Source organism: Choristoneura fumiferana, chromosome 11 (assembly GCF_025370935.1).
Source record: "Choristoneura fumiferana chromosome 11, NRCan_CFum_1, whole genome shotgun sequence".
Taxonomy (NCBI): Eukaryota; Metazoa; Arthropoda; class Insecta; order Lepidoptera; family Tortricidae; genus Choristoneura; species Choristoneura fumiferana.
Window position 1 is genome coordinate 7,295,139 of NC_133482.1, and position 25,470 is coordinate 7,320,608.

Below are 25,470 nucleotides of genomic sequence, written 5' to 3' on the forward strand. Positions count from 1 at the left end.
CATATCTAGATTTATTTTACAATACAGTCTGTGGAATAACGTAACATTTACTAGTTATTGTAATCGTTATTCAACACAAAACATAAAAATATGAGTTAAGATAAAAACAATGTAACATTTTACGAGTCGCCGGCTCCCTGCGTTGCTCAGAAATTATCGAGCGGTCATTCATTGTCGGTCAACGAGTGAAACAACATGTCCGCCGACTGATCGGTCCGTGGTACTAGGCGAGCATAGCCCTCGAGAGCTTTCGCGTCCATTCAAAAGCTAACCAATGAATGAAACTCCTTTGTGTGTGTCGGCGTTAGTCACTGCGCCGCTGTGTGAGAGCTCAACACGTGTTTATGCAAGCCAGCATGCCTGGGAGTCAGATCTGAGAATTTTCTTGTGTCAACACCGGCTTTAACAGAAATAGTTTGTATAAAGCTTTGTGTTTGCCAAGTTTAAGAGAACTGAGTAACCTAAAGCTAAACCTAAGTATTCAACTTAAAACCGTTTACATTCATGAGAATATGCTAAAGGCATATGCTTCCCGTGGGAATACTAAAGTAAAATTGTATTTGAATAGTTATGAATTGCTAAAAAGGACGCGAGAGTTAATTAAAACGATCTGCCAACATTGATTAAAGATACGCCATCTGACACACAAGCGGTTAAGGGACAACGGCACATGTGTCTCGGCGACACAAAATAAAGTTAAATAAACGCGAACTCTCAGTAATAATTAACGCTCTATCTCTCCATTAATAAAGTTCTTAGTCCCGCATATTCTCACAAAAACCAGGTGACATACGAAACTTTGTTTCCACTCGATGGAGCATAAAAAACTGCTTACCACACCATTAATAGTATACTGTTACCCCACATAAAATGTCAATTTTTGTTCGGATATTATAAAAATAGTCGAGATTTATTTTATAAATAACCTTCAAACATAGATTCCGTGAGAATGTTTTTTGTGTCATGATCATTCACGGGCAGAGATGACGCGTGGTGCTCACAATTAGGTGGGTAAACAATGTCAGCAAACATAAAAAATGTTTGGACAATATGTACAAGTATTTTGACACTTTCTGATTTACATAATTTAGATCACATAATGGAGGTACAACAAGATCGTAAAACCAAATATTATTACATCGTATATTTTCACGCGGTGTCGCGGGGATATAAAGAGATTATAGTATTAAGGTGCGTCGGAGTATCAATGGAAGTATGTATTATCGAATATTGAATGAATGTTATGAATGATCATGTGATAATGAATGATATTTTGAAACATCGTACAATGTGCCTAATAGACATAATACGTAGTAGCGCTATGTTTATGTAGGTGAGTGTAGTGAAATGTAACATTAGTAGGTGGTTTACTGAGGAAAGCAGCGTGGAAAAGTTTTGGCAACATCCTGCGTGGTGATCAACACGCGGGGGAAGTGGACACCGCAACATCCTGCGCCCGCGCCGCCTGAGACACCTATCGTGTTCTCAGGAATGTCTACAATTTCACTAACCATCTTTCTTTTAGTTATATCAAGTATTTCGCACTAACAGTGACTACAGGAGCAAGAATAAAACAGATGATGATTAGGAACAACGTGAATCACTTAGCGTTTTATGATTTGATGACAATCATTTACGACTATGAGTGTACATTTTGTCATTGCTCAGAAGTCTATTTTGAAGAAAAATATGATATTTTCAGTAATTATTAAATACTAGCTGTTCTTGCTATGAATTTAGTTTATCGCTATCCCGCGAGATTATGCAACTTTTTCAGAATAAAAACTATACTATGTCCCCGGGCCATAAACTGTCTTCATAACAAGTTCATCTTAATCAGTTCAGACGTTATTTGATGAATCAGTAACAAACATCTTCACAAACTTTTTATCACGTTTTTTCTATAGAAACGTCAAAACTTCTGGAAACAACGCTTTTTATGCGCATTTAGCGCCTTGCAACTTTTATCATCAAAGAAAATTTTATATGAACAGGAATGAAAACGTATGTTTCTTTTTTAGTGAAAAACCCTAGTAGCTGTATTAATTTCTTAGTATCAAATCAAGCGCAAAAAATTCACTGTTACAATGTAAATTGTGTTAGTTGATAGAGTCGATCTATTTGGCACAATATTATAGCTGACGGTCGGCCACCGTGCGTGACTCATGTAGTGATAGCAGCAAATTGGTAGCGTTGTCTCTGCGTCGATATCATACCTAACTAATATCGGCTTGACAAGTAGCTACATATACCTAGTGGCATCCACGAAGACGCGTGATTTTGTCAAAATTAGACATTAATGTCATTGTAATAAAAACCACGGCAAGCGTCATCGTGAATGACTCCACCTATACGTAGTACTTGCAATTGATAATGCATTTTTGAGCGATTAGCGAGGAGATAAGCTTATGATAATGTTTTGACGTGGTAATGTTGATAGTTGTCGTAAATATTTTAGTTATTGCAGGAAATAATTTGTTTTGAACTCGATCATCATCCTGGAGCCTTTGATCTTCTTATTCTGGTCTGCTAGACTTTTTTTTAATTAAATGTCTGCAGTAGTTTTTAGAATTTACGATATATCGAACGAAATATCACCGACGAGATGGACGGATGACCTGTTTAAAGTCGCGGGTTCACGGTGGATGCAAGCCACAACTGGAGGAGGAGCAACTGGAGGTCTATGTCCAACAGTGGACGACCTATGGCTAATATGATTATGATGACGATGATGACGATATATCGAAATCTCATCATCATTTCTTTAGCTATTTTGACTATTATAACAATGCCATACTAAGTCTTTTAAGTTATGTTTGTAAGAAGCTTTACCTCTAAATTATAGGTAGATGAAAGTATGCAAACAAACGTCGAGGGTGGCAAACTCTCTCGGCTAAATGTTCTAAAGCTTTTTAATTACGCCATGCACGCACCGAGACGGAGCCAGCTCATTCAGAACGAATGAACGAACGAATGTATCGTGTTACGCTATTCATTCACTTTCGATCTACAGACTAATTCGTGTCTGCAATAAGTGTTCTTGCTGTAAGCAGTACTGCTGAGCTGGCAGCCTGTCGTTTATAATTTGTGGCAAAAGCATCTTGTGTTTCAAGGAGCACTGGCGGCTGTGGAGCTTGTTGGCCTGCCCAGCGTGGTTTACTGTCTTTGGCGCTGGGACGTCGAGCACGAGGCGGCGTCTTGGAGTGGCCCACAGTGGCCTGCAGCCAGGTTTGGCAGCTTCGGAGCCGAGGTATAGGAGTTACCTTTACTTAGATTATACAGATAGTTAAGTAATCACAAATCACTGGCCAATTGCATTCACGACCCTTAGTTTTCATAAGGAAGTAGGATTTAAATTATACACAGTGTATGTATGGTTGATGGGAGCAGGATAATTGTGAGTATCCTTAGAAATAAACATCTTGTTGCACCAAAACCTTGGTTTAATTCCTCACCTGCAGCGACCCGCTACCCTGTGTAGAAATTTCATTACACAAGTACAGCCTTAATCTCGCCATGCTTCGCTTGAATACTTTTTTGGTAATGTTTTGGTACTATGTTACTCAAAACAAATACCGTAATGAACATATGCGTTCCCACGTTGAATACATACAGACAGACACACGAAACAATGGGCCCGTATGCGGCCCACCCCGGAGCTGCCTTCAGACACGTTTGGAACAGTTCATTACCCCCGTAAGATCGTTTAATTACAATTAGGTGTGAGTTGTGTTGTGACGCGAATGTCTCGAAACGCATAAATTGTGATATTTGGTGCATTTTGCGCAGCATGCGATAAATAATCTCGAATTAGCGCAGTAATTTTTGATCGCCTCTTTACTAACTTAACTGACATTGGCCGCAACTATTATTTTGGAAGGCTGTATCAATAAACTCATTAAATAAATAAAAGTCAGGGGTTAATGACGCCGTTTCCTCTGTCATATAAAAAAATAACCTGACCCCAAATTAATCAAAATTGGTAGGTACTATGGGTAAGAAGTAGGCAACAGATAAATAAATACATACCTACTCAAATGTATGTAGTCAAGAAAAATATATTTTTATTTATTCATTCTTTATACAAATATCACCCAAACCTAGATCAAACCACTAGATTGATCATTGAATAAATTAGTGATATGCCTAAGTACTAAGGCAGCCGAAAATTACATGAAATGGACTTACACGTATTATCCTACTTCCCACTAATATTATAAATGCGAAAGTTTGTAAATCTGTTTGTTTATTTTTTTGTTTGTTACTCCATCACGTCAAAACCGCTGAACCGCTTTCGATGAAATTCGGTATACAGATAGTTTGAGTCCCGGGAAAGGACATAGGATAATTTTAACCTGGGAAATTGCATAGTTCCCACGGGATAGAAATACACGAATTCTACGCGGACGGAGACGCGGGTAACAGGCTAGTATTATAAATGTGAAAGTTTGTGAGTGAGTGAGAAACGGCTGAAATTTAGCATAAAGATAGTTTATAACCTGGATTAAAACATAGGCTACTTTTTATCCCGATATTCCCACGGGATAGAGATAAAATTTCGTAATGACAACCGCTGGGCTTAAAGTCATGAAATTTGGTATGTAGGTAGCTGGACGTCTGGAATAACACATAAGCTACTTTTTATGCCAATATTCCCACGGGATAGGGATAAAATCTTGAAATTTCAACGGCTGGGTTTAGTTTCATGAAATTTTGTACAGTTGTTCTTAACACAACTTCAATGAAGATCACGTTATAAATTTTGGGATATCCCGGGGAATTTTGTAAAATCCCGGAATTTCAATTGTAATTACCAGATCGAATAGTTTACGCGTGCGAAGCCGCGGGTAAACTCTAGTACTTCTATAAAGCATTGGATACAACTGTTTTGATTTCGTCGAATTTAGACCGTATTGTAGAGATCAAGAGGGGAGGCCTTTGGTTAGCAGTGGAACACTATATTATATAGGCTATTATAAAAGAATTAAAGCGAGGGAAAATTGTAGCAGGTTATGAAAACAACAGGTTGCGTTCTGAAGCTGCAGCTCGTAACGAGGATGCGGCACATTATTCTATTCAGGTTTCATCTATTCGCTAATCATCCTAGCTCTGTAACCGCAAAGCGATCTATTTAGATGTTTTAGTAGACGAAGTATGTAGCAATTCCATTAGCTCGTGATGAATAGGTATTGGCAGTGACATTCATGAATGGATCAGATGGATTAAAAAAATGAAAATCTGCCTTTGGAATAAAGTTTTTTTTCAAAGGCTTTTTAATGTTAAGATCTAGAATCAGAAGCTAAATAAGCGCAGACATAGCTAAGTTATTTAACAATAGAGTATACATTTTAATTTCATATAGTTAACTAAAGGTATGGTAGGTATTAACACAGGTATGAACTTTTGTAATGAATTGCTTGAAAACGAATTTAGCTAATTAGCAACTTTTTTTTTGATGAATTTAAAAGTCACACTGGGTCCTCGTGGGAACTACGGCTCAAGACTTCTCAATCTGAGAGGAGGCCTGTGTTCAGCAGGGGACGTTATATAGGCTGAGATGGTGCTGAAAAAGTCGCAAACCGACCTCTCTTGCAATTTTGAAGCAGAAATACACGTAAAGCTATTTATTTACTAATGATTCTATTCCTCTTCGGATATATACAATTGGGTCTTCCTCAGATGCATCCAGGGATGAGTTGAGTTGGCCGCCGGATGCACCTCGTTGGCTTCCGGTCCTACAACTGCTGGTGATTTACACCGGGGCTCTATGATAGTGCGATTGGGCTGTAATAGGCAAGGCAACCTTCGGCCGCGTTAGGGGAAGAATTTAGACAAATTTTTGCTCCATTGTCGCCTTAAATCAGTTTAGGTACGTAGCTTATTGCGAAGGGAAATCTATCTGACATGTGCAGTTTGTAAAATATTGTGAATATACTTATAAAATTCATTCGTTTTCTGTAGAACTTGCACAGAATAATTATTTATACGTTAAAATGTAATTTAGTACGATCTACGTATATATCTGTTGGAACTAGCGATAAAACAGCTTATTGTATTTTTTGCTATCGAAATTGCAAAAACTCTGGCTTATTATTATCGGGAACCTTCGATTAAGATTATAGTACCTATTATATTATATATAGATATATTATTATAATCGCTCTTTGGATTTTCATTTATAACTCGCGACGATTGGTCACCACAACAAATAAAATACATTTTCGGACCCTTTAGCTTTGATATTAACTTTTTGGAGCTTACCTAGTGAAGCCTCAGGATCGGAGAGGTCAGACAGCGACGGCACCTTCTGCATCGCCCTTGGCTCCTCATTCTCCGGCGGCTCGCTCTTGATGCCTTCCACCGCACCGCCGCCCTCATCGCACTGGAAAATATCACACTGGGTTAAAATAACATCCGCCTGGAGAGAGATTTGACTCGTGGTATAAAAGGGTGTTTAAAAATTCATTCCTTTACCCTTAAGTATCTTTTGTTTATCACGAACTTTAATTCTGTTTGATTATTGTATGTGTGTACAAAAAGGTTACATGAAAAGTTGTTAAGTACAAAGGCGAGGCGAGGGCAATTTTAATTGGCATTTTAGTACGTTAAGGTTATATGTACTATAAAATAATATGCGGTAACTATTATGTTATGTAAGTTTGATAATCAGCAAAAAACTTCTAATAAAAAAGAAGAGGCAAACAGTCCCCAGATGCCAATATTTTTCGTAGGTTCGTAACTTAGGCAAATGACTATTCACAATAAGAGGGCACAAGAGACTTACTTACTTAGGGCACAAGGTACCTACCAGATACTTCGTCGCGGATTTGTTTCACACTATTTATATACTATGCATTGGGTATCGGTTAAGGTTTAATTGCGAATTATGTTTTTCAACGAAATCTCGTAAATATAGTTAGGGTAGATAAATTATTAAACAAATTTTCGGACTCTATTTTATGATTGTTTTTTTTTGGAGTCTTTTTGTATTTTTTATTTCAACTCCAAATTTGTTACTTTTTCTATTTTAATAAGTTGAGAAAGGAATTTTCTGTTTTCTTCTGCAAGCTACTCCCGTAACATCTCATTTTGCTTTGTATCATATAGGTAAGTTAGCACGTAACAAAAGTCACCAAATATCAGTAATTCACATCACAATATTCAAAGTAATTGTCAATTGAAATGATTATACTAAACCAGCCTTGAGATTAATCGCGTTACGTATTTCTTTCTTTATGGTTTCTGAGAAAAGTGCGTGCAAAGACGTTGACGTCACTCTATTGAGACCCCTTTTGTGTGCTGACTTAGGATGATTTGGGTCACTAGGTGGGCGGTGAATTAAAGACTATCAGAATGTACACGTGGTTCTTTCGAACAATGTAAACGTATATTATATAACCTTCCACATGCCATTGGGCAAACAGTTGAAAATAAATAACGCGAAGAAAAGAAATACCTACTCCGTAGTTTAGCCTTATACTAACCTAACCTAGCCCACATTGTTACACAAATATTTTTAATACAGGTGAGATAGACCATTATTCATCATACTAATATAACGATAAAAAATATGAGAAAAATCGCAGATGCCCTCGAGTCACAATATAACTATAAATTCATTGACTGCGCTGTTTACATTTCGGACCCATTACTCTACGCCCAAGCAGCATACTACAAACAACGTTGTTCGTTCAGCTTTTAAGTCGAAAAGCGCTATAAATAGTACAGCTGGATCGCAGGAACATGCTGTTGGGCTATTATTGAAATCGGATTGCTTTGGCCATACGAGCGGTCAAGTCGATTTTCTATTCACAAAGCGAAATCCGCTTCCGCCGTACAGACATGCACTGCTTAAAAATATTCAGAAACAATTGAACCGATGAGCTTTGATCATAATAACTCAAGTAAAATCCGGTTTTTTGACCGCTCACAATGGTTTACAGTCAAGGTTATTTCTTCAAGTGATGTAAGTGGGTACTAGCGTTATTTTCAAATACAATAAAAATATGTCGATAATTTGAAAGCTTCACGCCTACATGTCCTATTTTGTTTGCTCGGTCTGCTTGCACGGCTTCACGAAAGGTACTTAAGTAATCCACAACGCTCTTGAACTTCGATGCTCAAGCGCACTCTCTGTTAGGAGGAAATCGGTATTTTTAGTTCCGACGGCTAGGTTAGTTGATAAGATATCAATAGGTGTTCTGACCCTACCCAATTGAATGTATCAGACCCTTGACATAGCTCCTAATCACAAAGTATATCAATATTACCCAATAAAAACGTCAAAATCGAATCAGCGCGGCCCCCTCGGACCAATCAGGGGCAATCTGTCGAACAACAAGTTCGTCCGACTCTATGAGACCCTTTGTCGTGTCATCTTATAAAAGTTATTTAGACATAAAAATGTTATTATCTCCCTACTTACATTGAGGTAAGCAAATATATCATTGCTGATAACTGACACATGGCAGAGAATAAGCAGACTTCATGATCATAACCAACTAGTTTCTAAATCTATTATATAATGCATGGTTTTAATGAATATTAATGCATTTCTGCCATCTTCCTAGTACAGTTAACGTCATAAATAAGGGAACACTTTTGTACCTTGTCATTTTAACGTCATGTTTGAAAGCCATGCGAAATTGTGTATCGACTCAAAGCGACAAGGTATAAAAGTGATCACTTAAATAAATATGAGACGTTGCCCTATATTGGCTGAATTGATAGGCAAGGTTTAAGGGCTACTGTGTGTCAAATTGTATTCATTACCATAAGGATTCATAATTCTCAGTTCCTTTCATTGGTCTATGTAGGTACACCTACAACCAGCTTTACGAGAATTAAGAATCAAACTACAATCAGCGAAGACTTTATTTTCTTTATCACTTGGTTCGTCACCTTCTGTGTCACCTTCACTTCACTTCAACAACTTAGAAGAAAATCATCTATGACAAGTTTTGATGTGTTTTTTAGTTCAAATAATCACCGTACGTATATTACATACTCGCCGAGGCGTGCGCGATGATTAACCCGTAAACAGCCGAGTATTTTTAACGGCAGCCGGGTCGGGTCACCCCTGCTTGCCACGTGATTATCTACATCGAGGGCACGAACCCAATTCACTTACACCTCCTAATAGTACAGCTAACGACTGACACGACGGAGCTACTTGATTTTTTCGGACCGAAAAGATAAATAGCTATTGAAATGTCAGAGGCGACGACGCGACTACCGATAAACCAGAGCGAACCTGGGTAAATTCTTTAAATCTAAGAGTCATTTGTGACAATTCTCTAACGTGCTTGTTCAGAAACGGATGCCAGTAGTAATAATGGAAATTACGCTTCAAATACTTTTATTTTTAGTCCGGAAAAGGGACAGTAACGTCGGTCACCGGAGTGTGAAGAAGGGAGTTGCAACCAAATTGACATTGACTTGAGCATTACATTTCTATATGAATATAGAGTAGGTAACTAATGCGTCTGAATCAACTAAGGACCACGGGGAAACATACTTAATGGCAAAAAGCTAACTAACAACACCGGATGTGCCGATATGTTTTATCGGTGCTTGTTATTCATTGATACTTTTGCTTGTTAATGGGTATTATGTATTAGTAATTCCTATTGAACACAAAAATAATTTTAAACATGTAAGGGTTGAAAAAAAAAATATTCACGGTCAGATATTGCCCTACAATTACGTAAATTAGAAGTAGAAAATTGACTGCAACTTTCAATTTATAATCAAGTGATCATAGAGACATATCTGCGTAACATAGAGTCTACTGAAGGTTTGTCTAAGCTTAACCCAAAAACGATAAATGGCATTTTAGAGGCGTGTTAGGAAAACTTCCAAAAAGGATGTGGATAACACATTGCCGAGGTTAATTGTCTATTTGTCGCTCGTTGGAGTGGCGCTCTTGTCTCACTATATCACGTGCCTTTTTTACTACAGATTTATCGTCTTTTGTTAATCTCCTGATTGTGAAGTATTGCTACGAGGGGATTTGAGGGATGGTTTTGGATATACAGTCTATCATTTGTGTATTACTGTCAAATTAATGCCTTTATTTCGTTGGACTGTTATAGGTACCTATAATCTTCTTTAGTTGGCGTTTGTTTATAATTTTGAATCGGATATGAGATGATTTGTAATTTTGTCAGGGCATATATTATGACAATGGGGAATTTATAAAAAAAATTTGGTTAATACTTTTTCTGCGTATATCCATCATTTGAACATTTATTTTAGCTTAAAATGTCTCTCTCACAAACTTACTACTAAATTACAATAAATCGAGAATAATAGAAAGGAACGTAAAATTGGTATGGAAGTAAATACCTATGTATTTTTTATATTCTGTTGTTAGATTTTAATGAAATTTGGTATACCTGTAGTGGGATCTGGATTAAAACAAGCGCCACCATCTTGCTCGCTAATCCTGCCATGAAGCAGCAGTGCTTGCACTGTTTAGTTTCGGTGTGGAGAGTAAGACAGCCGGTGAAATTACTGGCACTTGAGGTATCCCATCTTAGGCCTCTAGGTTGGCAACGCATTTGCAATCCCCCTGGTGTTGCAGGTGTCTATCGGCGGTGGTGATCTCACCATCAGGAGACCCACTTGCTCGTTTTCCATCCAGTTAAATAAAAAAAAAGATCCTTTTTATCCCGGAAAATTGCACAGTTCTTGGAAAAAAATCTTTTTAACAACTGATTAACATTTTGAGTTTTTACACTATTCATTGATAAGATTAGGTTTTCAATTAGTTTTTTTTAATATAGCTTAAATGTAATTTTAAGAACGACATTAAAAATAAGAATAATGAACTCATTTTTTGTTTAAAATAAACAATAAATTAAACAAAACTTTGAAACATGTATCTTGCTATTCGATATTCATATTTATATATTCATATTCATTTATTTGGCCAAGTAACATCAGTCACATTTAGCAAGTCATTACAACTAATTACATGCATTGCAAACTCTTAATCTAAGTACTTAAACAATTTCAGTACATCAGATTTGTACTTTTTTTACTTTTTTGGATAAAAAAAGAATTAATAAAATAGACTCTTTTGCAAAAAAATATGCTGTAGGTACACGCCTAATTATTAAAGATACGCTTTTGCATCCCCCTAACAATTTGACCCAAGACTAATTCTTAATTGGGTAGGTGATGATGTAGCAAATAATACCTAAATGTAAAGAAAAATCACCGTATATTTGTCATGCCCTGCCGGCCAGATAACTAGCATTATCCGTTTAATAAGAGAGGCCGGATGTCGGAGGATTAATGAGTTCGGTCGACCGGATAATTCACGATATTACCTAAAAATATCATAAAACAATTTATAAATTATTATTATTTTTTAATACGGAGCTAGTACGTATGTATACTAATCATTAGTATATACTATACATTAGTAACTAATGTACAGTTGGCTGTAGGTAAATAAAAGTACCCTACGGTCGTGATCTCTGGAGCTGGCAGTAGTATTTACTATCAGGACGTATAGGTAAAATCGGTTCATAGTAGGTATGTATTTATGTTAGTGCAGGATTCTGATAATTTGGGTTGTTTTTATTTTCTCCTTACGAGTAAACTATAAAACTAAAAAACTCGAGGTCTTCTAGATTTTTGCCCGCCTTCGATTTCACCCGTGCAATGTGTCCTTAGACCTAAATAAAAAATATTCAGCCCTAATTTTTTAAAACTATCTCAATATTTGTTCTATAGGTACAATTCAATCACACGGATTCTAAGGGTGCATAAATCAAAGACTATATATAATTATAAAGCGTAAATCATATTCTTCGTGGCAGAGACACTTACTGAATGAAGGCGTTAACGTCATAACTGTCGACGGGTTCTTTATCATGCTACATAGTAATTAATGATCTGCTTCTCTTAAATCACAATCACATTTTATAGGCTAGTGAAAGTATTAAGGGTTATTCGTAAATGGGATAAGAATGAAGGTAAAGTTTTGTGTATAATTACTTGTGGGCGTTAGCTAATTGATTTAGTTGTTATAATAAACACTAGTAGAAACTAAACTATTTTGAGCTCTGCTAGAACACTTTTACTTCCAAAAAGAATTCATTGAAATTGAATAAGTGTAATTTATTAAATGAAAACATACATTAAAATCTGAGATTAAAATAATCTCTATGTAGCTCTCTAACCCATTCTTAAAAAGTCCAAAACGTCTCTATGGCTAATGTCGAAACTCATTAGTGTGGCTTAGCGTCAGTGTCACGGGCAAGTTTAAAAATAATAAAAGAGCGGGAACTTTGAAATAGGAACTCCGGTTTGTTTTCGATACTCCTTTGCGCGATGATTGATTGTTGCCGCACGCGCGCGTTTCAGGCCATCAGGTGAATTGTTGGAAATAAGTAGTTCATTAAGTTCGGTAGTTGATTATAAAAGTGATATAATATGTAGATTTAGTACAGCGATCGGTCATAGTTGTGTTAGACAAGCGTTGGTTACCACTTTTTAAACCTCTGATAGCGTGATAACTCTACAATAAAAAAAGAATGAGAATATCAGTGATATTCTATTTACATATAAGTAGTTAAAGGGAAAAGTCACTTTTTCTTTATTGTAGAGTCGAAGAGGACGATTCTGCTCAATTATTGATTTTAAAGACAAACTTAGATATTGAGGTAAACATTAAAGTAAGTAAATTTCAAAGGTAAATTTACACCATGAAGATTTAATAAATAATTGAAAACAGTTGACAAAGCAGGTAAAAAAGTTTTTAACCGTAAAATAATCCTAAATTCAATTAAATTGATTTGATAATAACAATACAAAGGACAATGTTGATGACACATTGCATGGTTGAAACCGAAGGCGGGCAAACATCTAGAAGACCTCGAGTTTTTCAGTTTTGTGGCCAAACGCAAGCCTATATTGTATTAAAAAAATACAATACAATGACTCTTTATTGTACACCATAAATAGTAAGCGATTCAGAAACAGGCTTACAGAGAGAAAAATTACAAGATAAGCTAGGCAGCCTTACCGTTTAAGAGCGATCTCTTCCAGGCAATCTTTTTGACAGAAAGAAGTAAGGACTAGATTACAGTAGGCAGGATTTTAACTATATTTTTGTTCTTTTTTATCTTTAGGACTTCAATCAAAAATATGATGAGCTTTGAAGGAATTGTAAACATTTAAACTTTGTGATATTAAGGGTAAGCAGTCAACCATTTTCTTTCAAGAATACTATAAAGTACACTGTGTAGATACAAGTAGAGCATGAATGCTTCATCGGTTTCCACTACAGTCAGCTATTATGGTCAAAGCGATAATTAGACTAGTAGAATTAAACTGTAAGACTCGTCTGGGCCTGGTAGCAACCGGATCGTGTATGGACTAAACGTCCAGTTAACTGCTACGGACCTTATTATTACACAGCGTATAACTGTCGTCATTTTTTTTGTTCTGAGTCAGTGTTTAAAGTTAATTTTAGAAAAAATAATGGACTTTTTTAGAACACGGACTTTTAAGTAGAACAACCTACTAGCCTAATCAATCTTCCGAAAAGATTTGAACCCAATCTTAGCTTGAGAGGAATACTTGCAATTTTTATTAATTTTAGGATCTGGTCTTTGGTCGCCTTATCTTTGTTTAACTGGAACATTTTGGACCAGCCAAATATTTAACTTTTTTAACCATCTCATTTCAATCTATGTATGATCCTGAAGAATTACTATGTTGGTAGCCGTACTAGCAATATAAAAATAACTTATTAAAACAAAAATCTTTTTTAGAAACTAGATCAGGGGTTGTCAAAAAAGAGCATCGGTCGATCACGGTCCGGTGCGCCGGCGCATCCGGTGGCGAGGTAACACTACTGCCACTACTTGGGTAATTAAAAAACGTGATTATCTCACTTTTATTAAGTTTCAAGTGTTAAACCATACAAATCATATTTTACCAACTCCACTGGTCGGATCGATTTGAAATTTGTTACATTATATTAACTGACAATGTTTGATAATTGAGAAAATATTATATTTCATATTTAAAATGTATTTTTTTTGACAAAACTTTTGTAGTATTTTAAATATGGGCGGAAGCATGTTTAATGAAATATTGAGTAAAAAAAAAACTAGATAGGTAGGGATTTATGAACTATGTGGTTAAGCAACCTAGGATTATCTAGTGCATTACCCTATACAGCCATATTCTAGGGTTCAACCGTACAATACTTTTCTGAATTCTTAAAATAATAGGTATCACAACAAACGACGCTAATCATCACTTTATTGGCATTTTAATTATAATTATTTTTAGCCCGTTTAGTGTCCCACAGCTGGGCAAAGGCTTTCCATAAAAACATATACAAGTAACGAATTTATGGGATTCCCCAGTAACAAATGTACTAATATTATGATGTACTTATTGCAAATTGGCTTATTAAGTCAATCTCTGATCAGTAAACCTTAAATTTTGGAAACTACCATTTTGTCATTGCGCAACAATAATATGCCTACTTCTGAATACTATCAGTGTATTATCTTTATACTATCTAAAGAAGCGACACTTGACTAAAGGCCAAACTAGATGATATCATAAGACTGATATGAAGATCACATTATAATAAGTTTATTGCATTCAATGTTGCCAGGCAGCGAGTTTCTGCACTTAAATCTTGCTCTGCAAACAGCGTCGTTATGTCGATTTGTATACCTCTACATCACAGAAACTATAATTACCGGCAAACACTGACGCTTTAGTTGCACGATGGAATAGAAACCGACAATTTATTCCTACCCACAATTCTGCGTGTCTGGAAGGAAACCGGGTGAAACGCACTCCCACTTATTAGGTAGCCGGCCGCTGACCGGTCTCTGCTGGTTTTCTAATATCAGGGATTTTTACATAAATAAAACAACTTTCTTTGATTTTTCCTGTCATTTGTTATGCCAAGATCAAGGTTTAGTCCAGTTAGCGATTGAAGCTCGTATGTAGCGCTTGGAAGTTTCATTCATGACTTTTTAATCGAGTCTAAGAATTCTATACTTGGTTTGGATAGGTATTTAACTAAATGTAAACAAACTTCAGCTGCCAGATTTGGTACATTCAAGGACTTTAAACATTTTACTTATCTATCATTGTAATACAAACTAGACTCTACTATATTAATACAGAAATGTAAATGTTTAGATAGTTTAACGGGGGAATTTCAATATTTAAGACACCAATTGACGTTGTTTTGTTTACATTTAGTTAAATACCTATCCGAACCAAGTATAAATGAATATTAGGCTCGGCGAAAGCAGTCAGGTCAGCTCTAAAAGATTAATTACTTGTCTATACAAATCATTATCATATAAGTACGACGTTTTAACACCTATGCATACCTAAGCTGTACATCAGATGGTTGCAGAATGGAGTGGTAAACGCGATTGTCACGGCGAGCGCGTAAGACACACGACCTCATTCGATCCTCATTTATTCAGCGTTGGCCTCTTTCATGCTATCTTTACACCCTCGCTAGGTACGCATTTTTCCAAAAACTCATTTCGCTCCTAGATAAGAGGAGGACTCCAGAGCCGGTATTAGACTTACCAGATCGAGCCTTAGGCTGAAGGACACGTGCTTGCGTGGCGGCGGCGCCGGCGCCGGCGGGCCCTCGTAGAACGCGGCCTCCTCCAGCCCGTAGTCGGACTCGCCGTCCGCCCATTCCAGCTTCATCGTGCTGGGACTGCAAATAAATGACAGAAATTTAGATTAAATACAATAAAACTCCTTAAAGTAGATTCTGAAGGGACTGGATATAAAACGCGTCTCACATAGGTAAGAAAAAATAACTTACTCGTATTTTTTTTAACTAAATTAGGTTGAGCGTATTTAGTAAAAGGCGAAGGCCACAAATATTGAGTCTATTGCATAGTTTTATATTTAGTAATAACAGTTCGCGAGAAGATCGACACACATGGTAGTTAGTCGTCTATGCAAAAGCGACACGCTAGCGCTCGTTTGAGAAATTATAAGTTCCATATTAAATTATGGTGTTTATCATCTTCTTGCGTGTATGTAACGTCCATATTAAATTAGAGAGCTAGAAAAGCTGTGTCATAAATTAGTCGTAAAAGAAAAAAGAAAAGCAATAAAGCACCGAGTTATGACTAAATTGTTAGTCCAGATTAAAGACCAGATAGACCAGTTCTAGAAATTTTTATGCTAGAAATACTTCACTTTAATAAAGTGCGAAACACAAAAAAACTTATATACTCGAGTATTCGAAAAAAGTTACTTGTAGCCTTTCTCACGATATGTCAAAACATTTCCAATCTAAAAGAAACCTTGCACTCTCAAAAGTCAGTTCTCGTCGACGCTACAATCTTGTCTCCGTGTCCACACCTAGCAACAATACGGCTTCAACAACCGCAAGGGAACCTGTTCCATCGGCTCTATCAACTGCGTTTTGTTTTTTTACAAGCCATGCAACGCCCGGTTAGCTGGTTACTTGGTTTGTTACGATTGATTTATTTTTGTATCGGATGACGTCGGATATCACTGTCGTATCGCAGCAGTGTTTAATAAAATTAGACGCCGCTTGATACTGATTGACGACCGCCTCGTCTATTAGTTTTTAACTAACCCTTAGTTCAAAGTGAACAAATTATAATTTTACCAAACCCTTCTTCGAATCCCATCAAAGCATACAAAATTAGTTAATACTTTTCAAATGTAACGAGTTGATCCGGCGGAAATGGTTTCCGAAAGCATCGTCTCCGAATCTATTTTCATTCGATATGATCTGGAGTCACTACGATCGTGTTGTTAAGGTTAAAGTTGCTGCAGCGGATGTGGCCAGTATGTTGGTGGGTTAGTTTCAGTCAATAGCTACGGTGGTAAGTGTGTCGTCGGCAGAATTCGGCGTGTTCTGAAGCGTCGTGTAGTTACGCCTAATATCCGCCGGATACGATGCGACTGACACCGTCGCATTATTGTCTCTTAATTGAAACGGTGTGTCGATCAGCGGCGATTTGTTAGAAGGGTGTGAGCCTCGCTTAATAGATGAAGAGAGACTGGAAATATTTAGGATTATCATCTCACACGTCTTTACAGGGAGAGTCAGAGGTTTATTTAGCGTATGTACAAGCTTCAATAATTTCCAAATCTATTTTTTTTATTGCCTTGGATTATAGACCCCTTGGAAAGTATTTAAATTCAATGGCAACTCAAAATAAGAAATCAGATAAATCTCTGCTAAATAAAACTCGTAAATAACGATTATTAAAACATTTCTTTTTTTTTAATAGATGAATACCTACCATGTTTTTCACAGACAGAAGGAGTTCTCTTTCGGTTAATAATGTTACTTGCCTTTACAATAAAGTTTATTTGCAGAGCTGAAGAAACTTTTTATTACGTAGAAACTAGAAACACATGAAGTGAATATACAAACAAAAACAACCAATCCTACAACGAATACGACAATATTATAACAACTAAGGCAGTGCTAGAATAGAAAAACTAAGTTGAAGTGAATATACATAGCTATCGCCAACTTTGCCAAAGCAACCTATCGCCCACGCGACGCAGGCGATTAGATAAACGTATCTAGCTCGTCACAATCACAACATTATGCTACAAGCATTATACTGGTGACATTCATAGCAATCAACATTAGCAGAAGAGCCATTCGTAGAAAAATATCTCATTTCTGTCCTAAACCGTCCACTTATTGTATAATTTTTATCGTTGCGCGTATTATAAATTATCTTAAAATTATGTATCGCGTTTCTGTCACTTTATTGTTCAAATTGCAATAATGCTTCTTTGACACTGAAAATAATATGTATATTGTTAATGTAGGTACATTGTATTGATCGTCCGTTAATACAATCACTCGAAAAATTCCAGCTTACAAAAATATCTGCTACTACCTATTATATGTATAGGGTATAGGTATATCCATGTTCCCACTTCACGATAGAAAAAAGCCTCCAAACTTTAAAAGGTAGAGCCTGAGTCACAAAACTTTCTTACAATCGTGAGCAATTTTCGCTACCTTTATGGCTGAAGGTAAGGTATTAACTTTCAGCCTCATTAAAACAAATCATTCCCTAAGGGCTGTCTGGAGTGTCTGCCCGTCAAGAACCCAAGGAATATTTACGACACAACTCATTTGAACATCCCATCAAAATTTTCATAAGATTTGATTTGGACTTTACATGTGTATTTTTAGGTGCAAAGTTAAAGGCGATTCGAGGACGAAAGGCCTTTTATAAAGTGACCCCTTAAATTATGATCGAGGCATGCACTCTGGTATTCAACGTATGCTAATCCGTCAGCATAAGGTTCCCGACCTACAGAACTTGAACCTGGTAACAGACGGCACGCGATATTGCATGTCACGTTGCTTTAATAGTGTCTTCTGCGTCGCATGATGCCTAATCGATTCGATTATGCACACTGGAAACAGAGAAAGCATTTCTTTTTTTTTTACATAAAAATGCTCACGCAGCCAGTATGTTCAGGTAGTAAGTGACAGTAAAGCGGTTTTCTTTGGGTTTGCTTAACGCAGTGACAACTTCCTTCATTTAATGACATTTGCGCTGCATATTCATTCATAACTTGAAAAATTGTTTAGGTTTTATGTTCTAATTTATTTACTCTATCACCAACCATGGCAAAAAGATTTACAAAACCTAGTATTAATTGGGTAGAGATGGATAAAAAGGTACCCCCTGAGCAGAAGTCAAATTTTTTAGCGTTCAAAGCAAAAGCGGATAGCTATCTGAGAAGGTTTTAATTTTATTTCTTTAATTCGTTTTTGTATAACCATGTGTTATAAAAGTAATCTCGTTTGTTAGATTATCGTTGTCAATGTGTTTTACGTTATTAATTATGGGTCTTTTGTCATTGTGTTCAGAGTACAAGCTAATCCTCCTGAGCCGCCTAAAATCAACTGGGATGAATATAAGAAGTTAGTCCCGGTTGAAGGTGTCGTGGACAAATTGAAAGCAGAGTACGAGAAATACAAAATACCAATGCCCGAAGATACTCTCACTAAAGCAATAGATGAGCAATGGAAATCTTTGGAACCCCAAATTAAAGCATTCTGCGCGGAGCAGCAGAAGGAAATTGATTCGTAAGAAAGATACATTTTATTTTATGTTCTCTAACTGCATCAACATAAGCGTTAGTATATAGGTATACATATGTATATTTGTACCCGATAAAATCATACTTTTAATAAGTAACTCATGAGAAGTTACCTTGACAACAAGGGACACTAAAAAGTTGATCCATTTCCATTTTTTTTACCAGAGCCACAAAGGAGCTTAGCAGAATTAAAGCTTTACCAGCATTTGACCAAATGACTATGGAGATATTCTACGATATGTATCCCGGAGTCGCTATAGATCCTGTCAACAGACCCACTTTCTGGCCGCACAATGAGGAGGAGCAACCAGGGTACAGGACCGCGGACCAGAAGGACATGGACCATTTTACTCCTTATGAACCTTGAATCTTTTGCATTTTTTTTTGGTCGTTGTGCCCGTCAATAAACAATAGTAGAATAGCCACGTTTTTCATGAGATAGATTCACGAGTACGAGATACAATACAAGATGGCGTTAGTATCATGAGGTCCGTATAACTTCGGCATTTGCGTCACGTTTGTGATTGGGTAAATACCTAGCTAAATAAGCCAATCACAAGTAAGAAATGCATCGCCCAACGGATCTCTCCATACTAACGCCATCTAGTGATATTTCACCTGTCAAAAAATCCCCATTCTTAGACATTGAGTATTGCAAATAATACTAAGCGGCAAAAATCTGGCCCTCGAGTGCATGCAATGCAGTAATAGATCATTTTGTATAAAGAGTTGTCTTATTACGTTTGTTTTATAAGGGACTAGTTTTCGTCTGCTAGTTTAACCACACTAAGAATTTGATTTTATTGCCTATATAAGTAAGTAGAAGTCGCAGGCGCTTGCAATTCAAACAACGGTTGATTTATTGTCTATGGCCACATATGAGAAGGGTTGCATCGCGCTAAATATAGACTCACGTTCAGGGTCGCGAGGACACCAGCCAAGAACTCGCTGGCGGCAAATTATGATTGATGGCGAGATTGAATTGCAACCAAATTAAAATGTAAAATTGATTACCTCTCTCTCTGACGTATGAAACTGGAGAGCTAGTCATTAACTACGACAGTTGTGCGGCAGACGTGGTATGTGGTCATAGGTATTAAACTAAGAAGTTCACTTTTTAAGTAAGGTGAGTAATTGTTTGCAATCTTTATAATCACATTCCTACAGTGTAATATTAATTAATCTTGAAGTGTGAGTTATATAAAGGTTGATCATCATCATCATCATCATCCCAGCCTATATACGTCCCACTGCAGGGCACAGGCCTCCCCTCAGAATGAGAGGGCTTGGGCAGTAGTTCCCACGCGGGCCCAGTGCGGATTGGGAACTTCACACACACCATTGAATTGCTTCGCAGGTTTGTGCAGGTTTCCTCACGATGTTTTCCTTCACCGAAAAGCTCGTGGTAAATTTCAAATGTAATTCCGCAAGGTTGGTATGCAAATAATATTAATAATTAAGTGTCCGCACAAACGGGAATGCCTCAAGACAGCGAAGCTAGAAATGTAGTTATAATATTAGAGTTAAATATGAAATTTGAGTTGGAATGGACCATTCAGTTGGACCGGCAGTAATGTGTGCGCTAATACCATCTGTATTTGCACTCCAGACGCGGTTCTGAGAAAACTTGTTCTGTAACTCAAGACGCTTCTTTACCAATGTACGTACATGCTAACTTGTCGTATACAATGTTAGTGAAATGGTAATTAATGACATGTTTTGTTCCAACATGTTTGGCATTCGTTAGGATTTTCATGCCATGTTTACTGAGGCAAGTAAGTCATTATTAAACGGCAGGTTTAATGGCAATGTAGTAGATTTTTTACTAAGTTGGAGACATCTTTGTAGTAATTAATCCTGTTCCAGAGAATTAAATTAGGAAAATTGTTTTTTGGTTGGCGAGATGGTAGGCTAACAATTGACAATTTAGATATGTCCGAGTCCGCCGGAAGTTGTTCGGATCAGAAGTGACAACAAACAGGATTAATAGGAAACAATGTTGTGTCCACATTTACTTTTAGTTAAAGTTTAAATCTCATAGGACTATTTTAAATATTCAAACCATATTTTACTACCTGAATTACCATAATGAACATTGAGTAAAATTTATCAACAGAACTAACAGCTGCGAATCTATTCCTAACCTACAGTATTCTAACATTTAATTAAAACCTTTTAGCCAAGCGTCCATGCAAATGTATTTAAATTGGTACAGCGAGAGCGTTTTCACTTTTCCTATAGCATTTCATGCAAGCCATGTCGTGTTTGACACGAATTGTAGGTTCGTACATACACATAAGTACACATAACGTAGCTCTGTTAGGGTGAGGGACCACCTGTTGCATCCAGTCTATATTTAGCGGTTCCCCGCTCGCCTACCCCTCGTCCATTCATAAACATAACTCAGTGACTAATGTGTGAAGTTGTTGAAATGCTAAGTTTAAAGCCCGGCCAGAGCATAAAGCGCAGACGGACAGTGAAACATGCCGGTGGATTGCAATAAGCAATGAGGTTTGCTCGTTTTCGTTGCAATTACTAAAAGCTAATATCATAGTTGTTCTTCGGCGCCATTGTTATTAATCTTGCTTGCTAATTCTGCCATGAAGCAGCAGTGCTTGCACTGTTGTGTTTCGGCGTGGAGAGTAAGACAGCCGGTGAAATAACTGGCACTTGAGGTATCCCATCTTAGGCCTCTAGGTTGGCAACGCATCTGCAATACTCCTGGAGTTGCAGATGTTTATGGGCGGTGATGATCTCTTACCATCAGGAGACCCACTTGCTCGTTTGCCATCCAGTCAAATAAAAAAGAATAAAAATAATAATTTATTATTATTATCATCGAAATGCAGACAATTTAAATAAATAAAATAACATACCTATACGGTTTTTAAATCAGTTACAGGTCACAGGGATAGGGATAACAATTTTTATTTACATATTACTTATCTGGAAAATTGACTAAGTGAAATGAGCTAATAAATATATATATATATTAGCTACGAAATTAATTTACGAGTATTTCTCATGGGTATTACATACATTTGCTTACTGTCTAAATCCAGTCGCCAAACTGATTATGACAGTTGTTGGCGAGAAGTAAATTTAATGCGTGACCCTAAACCAAATCCTGGATCCGCGCGTGCAGGTTCTATAACGTTTTTTACCCTTGACAGGCTTGTGCGTAGCGTAACATTTGGTAGAACCCTGTCGCAGTCAGCTTTTGCCACACTTATCAAACAAAATCTTGATAAATGACAGCAGAGGTTCCTGCCGAAAGAGTTTCACCGAGTGCCACAGACGAACGTGCGTCGAGGTATGCAACATTCTTCTGCAGTAGGTGTAGGTACGAGCTTTTTTAAAAGTATCTAGTAACGAAATGTTTTTATACATTGGTCAATGTACGCGGCGTCAAAGCTGTGACTATACATCTTGAGTTAAATATTCTGATAAATAGGTAAACCTCCTTCGGGCAGTCGGGCTAAAAACCTTTACAGGAGTGTTCAGTCAAATTACCTAACCTAACCATCTGCTGAAAAATTAAAACTGATTTATTTTTTTAAACATTTTGTATACCTACTTTATTTTGTTAGCTTTACTTGTTGTCAAACTAGTTAACTGACTAACAATTTAATAAATCGTTTAACTCGATTTTTACCCACTTACAACGGTCCGATTAACTTGAAATTCAGGACTCGTACACTCGTATAGGTACGTATAGATAATAAGCGATTGGATCGATTTGATTGCAGCTTCCATTTATAAGGCACTTGTCCCACCGCCGGCGAGGAAGCAATTATTAGCTATCAACTATTTTCTCGTTCAACAAACGAGCAATAGATATAGATCCCGTGTCAGTAAAAGAGATACACGTAATATTAGTCGATCGCGGGTCTTCACACTGCCAACAAGAACTCTCTCCCACTAGGTAGTTTGTCGCAGCGATAAGAGCTATAAAAATATTACTCGCTCAATGATGCTCGCTTAGCAGTTAGAACTCGCGCCGAAAGGATAGGTAAAAAGCCATCATAATTATAACACTACAGTGTGAGCGATCGTCCGTCGCGCTCATACACTCGCTTATAGTTTTGTCGCTTAGCTCAGCGACGAAACTATAGGAATTACGCACTCGCTTCATGCTGCTCGCCAAGTAGTTTTTATTTTGTAGCTCTACTCGCTTCTTGTTCATCGTCGGCGGTGGGACACGTGCCTTAGTTTTCATTGTTTTCAGTTCAATAAAATTTATTGAGTACTTTTAAAAATATGACAACTTATAAGTCGCTAGGAGTCCCCACTCAACGACAACACACTTCTAACATTAACATAGAAATCATATGACATTCATAATATACAAGGTGTTATTTAAATAACTGAAAACCTCAGACACCCCAAGAATATTTTTTTATTTTAAGTAAGTTGATTGAATTTAATTTTGAATATTTTCATTGTTTTAAAAGATATTGGGTGTGTTTTATTAAGTCAGTAATTCTACTTAATTTCTAACTCTATACTCATGATTTGTTTTTGTCAGTTGCGCTTTGACGTTTTTGGAAGAAAATCACACAGTGACAGCAAACTGGTACTTATCGAAATTTATAGAAATACGAATTTAACTGGCGCCTGTTGCAGTCGTAACTTTTAGACTGGGCACAGTAAAAAAGGGATTTAAAAACACAAACAAAACCTGATTTAAAACATAGTGTAATCAATTCTACTCTCGATTCTGAGAAAACTACTTTCTGGTTTTCAGTTATTTAATTATCACCTTGTATAATGATGTTTCACTTGTCAATAACTTTTCTAGTTATTCTCTTTAGTACCTATACCTAGTGCCAAGAAGATTGCACAGCAAGCAATTGATTAAGTTATTGTATTTCATCGATACGTTGCCTACTTGTGAATTCCTCTGATGCTTGCGTTGATCGCCAACCGATCGACGTCGCTGCCTTGGCCTAAACCATGATAATATTAGGTATGTTGAATTGACACCCACTACACGCGAGTACTTTAAGCGATATATGACCCAAGAATGGAGTTGAAACTTAATATCTTTTAACAATGCCGTGTTAGCTATACACTTAAAGATTATAATTTTACAGTTGAATTTGTTTCAAACTTGAGTAGTAGAGAAGTAGATGGGACTATGATTTCATAATATTATAATGTTTTAATCTTTTGCGATTTCCACTCTTACTTAATTATGTACAATTCAATACGACTCTCTATTGAACACTACATACATAGTAAGCAGTACAGAAAACTAGTAGGTACTTACTTACTTATACATAGAGAAAAAAAAACAGAAGCAATAAGTGGGCCTTATCGTTTCAGGTCATTCTCTTTCGGGCAAACTTTTATAACGGAAAGAAGTAAGGAATAGACTTTAGCAGGTGGTGCCTAAGAGAAAATAACTAGCACATACGACTTTTATAAAATTATCTTGGAGTTTCACTGTTGTGTTGAGGATTTCATATTTCAGAAAACTAGTTTAAGTGTTTTATAATTGGTCCGCCAAAAGAAGCATGCATTATTTTTATAAAGCAATCATAAACATTTCAATATTCCGAAAATACCCCGTTGGTTTAGTCTCGAATTTCAGCTCTATCTCAAATTTTGTAGACGTATTAGAAGCACTAAATTTTTATATATTTACAATCGAATCTAAAAATGTTTTAGAGCTTTGACAGTGCGTAGGGTGTGCTATACAAAACATGTATATACGTTTAGTTTGTGCATAGATATGAGTTGGATACTGTGATATATTAATATTTATCACCGAGTCGACGACCCCGGCGCATGGGTCGACGCTATGCATATATTTAGGTTACTGTATACGCATAATAAAACAATTTGTGAATTAATAATTACTGGTGAATAGAAATGATCAAATGAGTGTGGAAATTGATTCTGTGAAACTTGTATACCTATCGACAAGAAAAATATTATAGTAGGTAAAGTGACGATTGGGTTGCAAAAAGTAAGATTTGTAAATTATAAGTAGATGTTTAAATCTTGTAAGTAGATGTTTAAATTTTTGTATACCTACTTAGTTACGAAAGTACATTTTATCTTTTTATGTTTCTAAGTAAAAAAACCGGCCAAGAGCGTGTCGGACACGCCCAAAATAAGGTTCTGTAGCCATTTCGTATGGACGGACAGACAGACAGACATGGCGAAACTATAAGGGTTCCGTTTTGCCATTTTGGCTCCGGAACCCTAAAAACCACACACACGAGTTTTTTATTAATATTTTTGGTAGATTCAGCAATAGCTTGATTAAAAATGCTTGTAATAGGTACTTAATAAAAATTTTAGAGCATTTGTCGCCGT

At 36.6% G+C, this 25,470-nt stretch overlaps 2 protein-coding genes across 3 annotated transcripts in view; one reads left to right on the forward strand and one right to left on the reverse strand.

The window, feature by feature from the left end:
- Window positions 1-25,470, reverse strand: part of pnt (ETS transcription factor pointed) — a 141,240-nt gene that overhangs the window by 104,822 nt on the left and 10,948 nt on the right. For both annotated transcript variants that reach the window (XM_074094324.1, XM_074094323.1), the window contains exons 2-3: window positions 15,595-15,730; window positions 6,262-6,382 (exon numbers count right to left, since the gene is read on the reverse strand). In XM_074094324.1, the coding sequence (XP_073950425.1) occupies window positions 6,262-6,382; window positions 15,595-15,720 (247 nt within the window). In that variant the 5' untranslated portion in view covers window positions 15,721-15,730. The remainder of the gene's footprint in view (window positions 1-6,261; window positions 6,383-15,594; window positions 15,731-25,470) is intronic.
- On the forward strand, window positions 18,572-19,564 carry LOC141432342 (ATP synthase subunit d, mitochondrial-like). The gene is made up of 3 exons (XM_074093883.1): window positions 18,572-18,783; window positions 18,911-19,129; window positions 19,309-19,564. Exons 1-3 carry the CDS (start codon window positions 18,665-18,667, stop codon window positions 19,508-19,510), a joined length of 540 nt encoding a protein of 179 aa, XP_073949984.1. The 5' UTR covers window positions 18,572-18,664; the 3' UTR covers window positions 19,511-19,564.

Bases quoted from the DNA above. Each gene is read 5' to 3' on its own strand.
- LOC141432342 (XM_074093883.1), top strand. From the start codon at position 18,665: ATGGCAAAAAGATTTACAAAACCTAGTATTAATTGGGTAGAGATGGAT. The intron at 18,784-18,910 runs GTTTTAATTTTA...CATTGTGTTCAG, and splicing joins GCGGATAGCTATCTGAGAAG to AGTACAAGCTAATCCTCCTG. The intron at 19,130-19,308 runs GTAAGAAAGATA...TTTTTTTACCAG, and splicing joins CAGCAGAAGGAAATTGATTC to AGCCACAAAGGAGCTTAGCA.